This window comes from Centroberyx affinis, unplaced genomic scaffold, assembly GCF_046629955.1.
Source record: "Centroberyx affinis isolate AG114_WGS23_722 - 3 ecotype Tasmania unplaced genomic scaffold, CSIRO-AGI_Caff_v1 ptg001238l_1, whole genome shotgun sequence".
Classification (NCBI taxonomy): Eukaryota; Metazoa; Chordata; class Actinopteri; order Beryciformes; family Berycidae; genus Centroberyx; species Centroberyx affinis.
In genome coordinates, this window is record NW_027279751.1 from 1 (window position 1) to 7,712 (window position 7,712).

Sequence of the window (7,712 nt, forward strand, 5' to 3'; positions counted from 1 at the left end):
AGTCAAGTTGTGTAAAAAAAACAGTTTCATGATACTACAAAACCTATTACTCTTCCTCATGATAAAGTATGTATACTATGATAGTTAGACATCTCCTATTGTGTACGAGAATCCTGTCACCAGGCTAGGCCTCTGAATGGAAATGCTTCAATAATTTCTTTGTGCCATACAGTGTATCACCAGCACCCTCATATCCCTGTATCCCCATTTCCAAACCTTCCAACACAAGCCTACCTTGGGTGTGAACATGTATTTGACCCCATTCATGGCACCGTGAAGGGTGACGCCCCGGATCAGGTAGATGATGAGGACCAGGTAGGGAAACGTGGCTGTGAAATACACCACCTACAAGTTGTGTAAAAAAAAACAAACAGTGTACTGGTTACTGAGGTTTTCCAGCATAATTATTCCACACTTCAAAGCACAGAATTTGCATTGCAGTGAAAATGAATATGCCCTAATTATCATCCACTTACCATTACACATACCTGACCTAATAATCTCTGATCTCTGCACCATATACTTCTCACACAGACCTTGACCTCTCCTCAGAGGCTCCCAGCTTATGGTTATGTAATGAAGTGGACTAAGATTGTGTAATAATTCCACGCATTCTCCCCAACGCTTTCTTTCCCCACATTACAATAATACTGACTTAAAGCTCCGTAACCTTTCCAGTTGACTTGACGCCTCGGACAATGAACAGGTAGACGATCATCCAGGCCAGCAGGAGGCAGAGCGCCTGTCCCGTATGCACGCCTCCATTCTCATCGATGGAAGAAGAGATGTTCAGCGTTTGTCTGTAGAAGAAGTACTGGGTGGGCGTGGCACGTTCGCACTCCTCTATAGGCCCGGTCAGGTTTTGGTTGATGGGGCACTGCGCCCAGGGCAGGACCGACTGGGATGGGAGTGAACACAGAATAGGCGAGTCTACTTATGCTCCACACGTAACCGACATTTGGCATATATCTGCAATCGCAAAACGTAGCTTGTTCGCGAGAAACTCACTTGAAAGGAATTGAAGAGGTACCAGAAGCTCCATGCATTGATGACATTGTAATAGAGACATAGATACAGGGACGTCACAACACTAGCAAGACCTGAAATGAGAACATTATACAATAGATTAAAAAATAGGATTCATTTGTTCCTCATGTTACATATTAAATTTGCATCCATACTTTTAACCACTGATGCTTCAGAGTCATTTTATGCATGTCTGAGTCAAGGCTCAAGACCAGAAACCAAGTCAAGTCACACGATCTTCATCAAGTCTAAGCCATGTGTCAAATAAGCCAAGTGTCAAGTCCTTGAGCTTGAGTCCAGGTCAAGTCTCAAGATTTGGAGTCATGACAACATGAAGTCTAAAGTCTCTTTTGGTGGTATGCATGATCATCTCTTATTTAACCTGTGCATTAACCTATGGAAAAATATTGGAAGTACACAACATGTAAAAAACTGTAAAAATCTCCCTAATACATAATGTACTTAAAATTGTTTAACAGCACAATGTAACTTCAACGTGTACACACATTTGTACTAAACTAAGTACTTACAAATGTGGCCCAGCACCTGACATAAGTAGTGCTGAATGATATGTTATGTTGTGCTTCGCCTTAGCACTAAGGTGGTAGGTTATAATATACAGTATAAAGTGATGTTTGATTATTTGCCAACAGAAAAGTAAGTAAATTGGACCAAGTGCTTCTATTCAATGTTGTTTCCCAAGTTATTCTGGTACGTTCAAGTTGTGATAGAAGTTTGGGCAGTGGCCAACTGGTTGCCTAAAGTTATTCATGCTTAAATCACCAAATCCCTGTTGTTGACACCAAGGTGATTCTTGAGTTTCAGTGGTACAAGCTTACATCCTGCATAACATTTTCATGGTACTGTCTTTGCAGTGTATATGTTAATATGGACCCTCACACAAGTACAGTATTTGTGGGTTGTGGGTGCATTGGTCCATATAACCACCACTCAACTTTTTATTATAAAACTATAACGTACAGATACAGGACAAATTCAAATCACTAGGATTTGATAAATATGTTCACAGCACAATGCGGTACTGGTTGTAGGATAATCAAATGTAATAGAACATGCGTTTACAAATTCTAGTCAGTGGCAAACACTGACAAACTTGCCACAAAATATAGAAATATATAGAATATAGAAATACTAATGCATTTTAATGCATACTTTTTATATGCAACACCTACCTAATAAATTCGTAACATGAATTTGTTAGGTAGCATATACTGAATAACAGAGAGGATCAGATTCATTAGCAAAAATCCCTCTTCAACAGCTCATTTAACAACTGCATTCAACAACAGATATCACTATACAACAAATGACAACTTGAGATGAGAAAAACATATTTCTAATTGAAAGGAAGTCAAACTGATCTAGAGTAGCTGATCTACTCTGAGACGTTTAATGTTTGTTGTTAATGTTAATGTTACAGCAGTAGTAACAGTTGTGGTAAGTGTAATAATAGTTGTAGTAGAAATCGTCTTCACCCTTACTTTCCACTGTGTTAATGTCAAACTTCTTCCTGTTTCTACTTGAGCCTCCTTCACGTAATCCTTATGTGGTGGAAACACATAGGTATTTCTCTCACTTTTCCTGCACGGAGCACATATTTGCATTTTAAGAGACTATGCTCATTTCACAACATCTCAGAAGATCAGGTTTCCTAGTTTACAACTAGCCACATTCACCACTAGTTTACTGCACAACATCCACCACTAGTTTATTTACTGTTAGCCACATTCACTACTAGTTTATGTTAGCCACAAATCCACCACTAGTTTGCTACTAGCTACATCCACTGCTAATTTTTACCTTTATAGGCACAACATCGACCACTAGTTTGCGAGCTATATCCACTACACTTCCAGCCACAACATCAACCACTAGTCTGCTACTAGGGTTGCAGGGTATACCGCTACTATAAAAGTAGGGGAGAACCAGGTCGATTGTAGCAGGGGTACAGTTGTAGCACGGACCATTATTTGTGTTACACAAGAGCCAGGAACTTGCAACTTCCCTGCAAAAAATCAACACTGTGCGTTCTATTTTGTGGTTGTTATGGTCAAAAACGTGATTTTCATGACAAAATCATTATTAAATTATTGTTTGTATTGGTAGGGCACATGTGTAGGTTGTCCACATTCAAATATTGTAACTCTAGTTGACGCAATCTTTTTGAAATGAGGAAAAAACAAGAAGTGCTACAATTGTCCCAGATCTCCCCTACCAAGGTAACACAATTTTAAAATGGTACTGTACCAGCAGTACTGTGTACTGCGTACTGTGCACTACTGCACATTTTAGAGTGTCCTTTTATTGTGAGCAGCCCAAGGCACACCTGTGCAATAATCATGCTGTTTAATCAGCATCTTGATATGCCACACCTGTCAGGTGGATGGATTATCTTGGCAAAGGAGAAGTGCTCACTAACACGGATTTAAACAAATTTGTGAACAAAATTTGAGAGAAATAAGCCTTTTGTGTGCATAGAAAAAGTCTTTAGATCTTTTATTTCAACTCATGAAAAATGGGAGCAAAAACAAAAGTGTTGCGTTTATATTTTTGTTCAGTATATATCTTTGTGAGCTGTATTTAAAGGTTTTTAGCTTACAATTGGAGCCAATGACTTCTGGTTTGAAGGCTAAAAACGGTACGTGGGAAGTCGGAACATAATGGGAGTAGAGCAAACGCATTGTTGATTTTGTTTTTTTCATAGGATTTGTTGACAATAAGAAATGTATTTAAAAACACCAGCTGTATCCTTTAACAAAGCATCTGCCCGACAACCATCCCGATCTCTACAAGGAATTCAAAGCCTGACAGGTGTGATAATAACAGATAGATACAAGAGTAGATTATTTTACACGCAACTTAATTCAGTCACCTTTCCCCCAGTCCCTGATGAACACTTCATTCACACTCGTTCAAGCCTGATCCTCCTTGTGATTCTGTAAAATTCTGGGGAAAAATATAATAATAACGTGTAGGGCAATAGTGCACACACTTTAAAGCTGCACCAAGTAAAAAAAAAAAAGAGTGTGATATATCTTTAGTACTCAATATAAGAATTTATTCATGCTTCATAGGTGCCCAAAAATAATAAAATAGAAGTGCATCAGCAAATGAACACAAAAGGCTTATATAATACATAGGATTTCAAGCTTGTAAGCTAGTTACTTTTAATATTGATTTTTGCTAACAAAATGCTAATCATCAGGGAAAGTGGACTACAATAGCACCGATGCACTTTGACGCAGAGGTCATGAGCAACTTTCTTTGCCTCTCGTGTTCTGACTGTACTGTACAAATGATTACATTTTTCATAGTGTTACATTGAATAGTTATTATAGTTGTCATTATTCATATATAGTTAAAATTGCCTTGTTCATGTTACTTGTTACACTTTCCAGTTGTTGCTAGTTACAAGCTAATGACTGTTGTAGTCCACTTTCCCAAACAATTAGCATTTTGCTAGCAACAATTGATATAAAAAGTATCTGAAGGACAAAAATTCAAAGGTGATGTTAGTTGATGTACTTGCAAATCCATTATTTTCTATGGATTTTGGACGACACACCATATAAATGCTAACTTTACTGCCTACAAAATGACATCAGTTGCCTTTCTACTGAGTGCAATGTCATCTCAGTGTAAGCCTAAAACAACAGAGTCGAGTCAGAAATCAGTTTGCATGTGGATTATGTGCAACTCAACCGTGTGTTGCCAGACCCAGCTCCAATCTCTGCCTCTACACAAGGGATAAATATTGATATCTTCAGTTAGCACTCACCCACTCCTCCCAAATAAGGGCTGATGGCAGTCCACGCGCCAATGCTACCCAGACGCATCTTCTGGCCAATGGCGAGCTCCATGTAGAATAAAGGCACGCCCTCCACAACCAGCATGATGAGATATGGAATCAGGAACCCGCCTGAAGGTGCAAAGACACTCTTATTTAGCCAGCTTAGAAGAAACAAACGTTGTCAATGTCTGAGCCAGACATAGACAACTTTGCTGTTACATTAGTGTGTTTTCTAGAGTACTTGGACCTATTGGAAACAAAGCGTTTCTTCTAATTGTTTAAATGCCAAGCGTGAGGCTACATGTACACTGAGTGAACTGCAAATAGTTTGCACTGATTTACCTTTTCAAAAATCATATTATAATGAAAATAGCTATAGTAACATAACATTTAAATGTAACGTATTTGTATATTAAAATATGCATGACTGAAATCTAAATGAAAACTACATCATGGTCCCAACTAGGATTCAACAAGGATCAATATTTGCTATTATACTATTATAATGTTTTGTTTTTAACTCTGTAGCACTTTCACTGTGAATGAAAAGTGCAGTACAAAAAAAAGCATTATTATTATAACAATTATAATTATTATTACAATTATTGGACACTCTTGGCCCAATTTGACACACACACTCTTTGGTATGAACTGTCATTTTTTAGCTTCTCTGTATAATTTTATGTCACTTGCCTTTCGTCAAAAAACTGCACTCTAAATAGAAAGGAAACTGCACCAAAGAGCGAGTGTCCGGAATTGTCCACTGGTATGCTAATATTTGAATGTTGATTATGAAGGTATATAACCATAGATATGGTTATTGTGTTACCTTGTTTCTGCGCATAGAATGATGCAACTACATTTTTTTGGTGTCAGTGAACCAAAATAATCCCTATTTAGTTGCCCCCATCACACCTAAAGAGGCCTGTCACATGTCTCCACTGGTTTCCTGCCTGGAAGTTATAAATCCAGGACAGTAATTACAGTAGATAGGTGCTCATTGCTCACTGACCCATGCACAGAACCAATCAGTGGTGTGCACAGACTCTGAAAGGGACAGTGGCAAAATTCTCTACAAGGGCAACTCAGTTGGTTAAGGCGCCTAGCATGTAAAAATGCCTTGTGTTCAAAATCAACCTAGAACACTTGTTGCTTTTTACATCCACTCCCTCCCATCCTTTCTGTCTCTCTTCACTTAGGAATGTCTAATACAGAAGAAATGCCATGCGTTTTGTACAGTGGCATACTTGCATTTCTGACCTTTCTGAGATCTGATCTTTCTCTTACTGAGATTAAAATGTAATCCAATCTTCAAATTACAGGTATAAAATGAAATGGAATATGAAAGTGAACAACTCTGAAATATCAAATAGGACCTTATCAAAGTAGTTTCTTTGTTTTGCACCATAGTCTCCAAGTGGAAAATCACCACACCAATGGGACCAGTATTACAGTTTTGGACCTGTTCCATGAGGATAACTGGAAATAACCCTGTTTATTTTTAGACATTGCATTGTCATTTCTAATCTCCTTGCTTCATTGATCCAACAAGGTGGAATTACTTTACAATCTGTTTATTGCATACAACTTTCCAACTTGAGTCAACTCTAACTGACATGTTCAATGAATAGCTCATTCAGTCCGATAAGGATTAGCTTGAAAGTATTGCAAGAAACAGCCTAACCGTAAAATCTTAGATTATGCAACTAAAACAAATAAACAGGAAGCTAAAATATTCCACTGTCAAGCTTATGTGCAGTAAGAAGATGAAACCCTATCACACACATTGCAGCTTGACCTAACCTCTCTTTTATTTTACAATATGTTGCATATGGCAGTATATGATTTTGCACTCCTTTTATTTGCCCTTCAGTCCGATCTGGAAAGAGACGGCTTTGAGAGCTTTGTACTTGTTTTCATTTTTTTCCCCTATATTTCCTTTAACTAGGCCAAATAAATGAATGATTTGACATAGTGCAGTCAAACCTTCTCTTTTGAGATGATCCTCCTGTGTTGTGAATCAGGAGTGACAACCCAGTATATTTTAAAGCAACTAAAATCCACAGACACAACTAATAACTTTTGTCCTTTAACGTTTGCTAATAAATTACCAAACGGACACTTTGCTGCAAGTTAAGAATGAATGCACTGTGCATAAAAAAAACAGATAAAGAAAATACTTGCAATCCAGATATAAGTGTTGCAGAACAGAATCAACATTCACTTGTGAAAATGATTAATATGGCGTCTCTTTACCATAAAATGCAAATTTTTGTTTCTGTAAATGGATAATTATCTGCTCACTCTTCACAACTACGCCATTATAGCGCAGAGCCAAGATTTGAGTAGTTTAAAATTAACCGATGTTAACGCAAGTCATTATTTGAGTTACACTGCTTGTATTATAGAGAGCTTGAATTCATGCAGGGCTACAGATACTCTGCTGCATATTGCCAATGTGAGAGATTTCTACCTGCTGATGCCAAAGTAGAAAATGTAGTTCCTTACCTCCACCATGCATTTGACAGAGGTATGGAAACCTCCACACATTTCCCAGTCCAACGGCATATGATACACACGCCAGTACAAATTGCATGGGATTGTCCCAGTTGGGTCTTGCATCCTTCTCCATGTCTGTGTCCTTCAAAGTTGCTGCTCCACTGGAGTCACCACGAGAGCCAAACCTCAGACTGCTGCTCCTGTCAGTACACCAACAAATCCAAGGAGAGAGTCAAGTGTGCGACAAGGGTTCAGGAGGCTGAGTCTGTATGCTCCAACCCAGAGTTTTATTAGCACATTCTTATTCTAATGAGGTCCCACACTCAAGAGGGAGGGTCTTACGGTAGATTATAATTGCTACTGCCAAGATAACTTG

General features: G+C 38.3%; 1 protein-coding gene across 1 annotated transcript; it reads right to left on the minus strand.

Moving 5' to 3' along the window:
* Positions 1–234: 234 nt before the first annotated feature.
* Positions 235–7,469, minus strand: LOC139648662 (sodium- and chloride-dependent transporter XTRP3-like; the record flags this gene model as incomplete). The annotated part of the gene is made up of 5 exons (XM_071524844.1): positions 7,346–7,469; positions 4,826–4,966; positions 1,009–1,100; positions 671–898; positions 235–345 (listed from the first exon to the last, which is right to left on the minus strand). Coding segments are annotated over exons 1-5 (696 nt in total), but the record flags the coding sequence as incomplete, so codon positions are not given.
* Between the last annotated feature and the right edge of the window lie 243 nt (positions 7,470–7,712).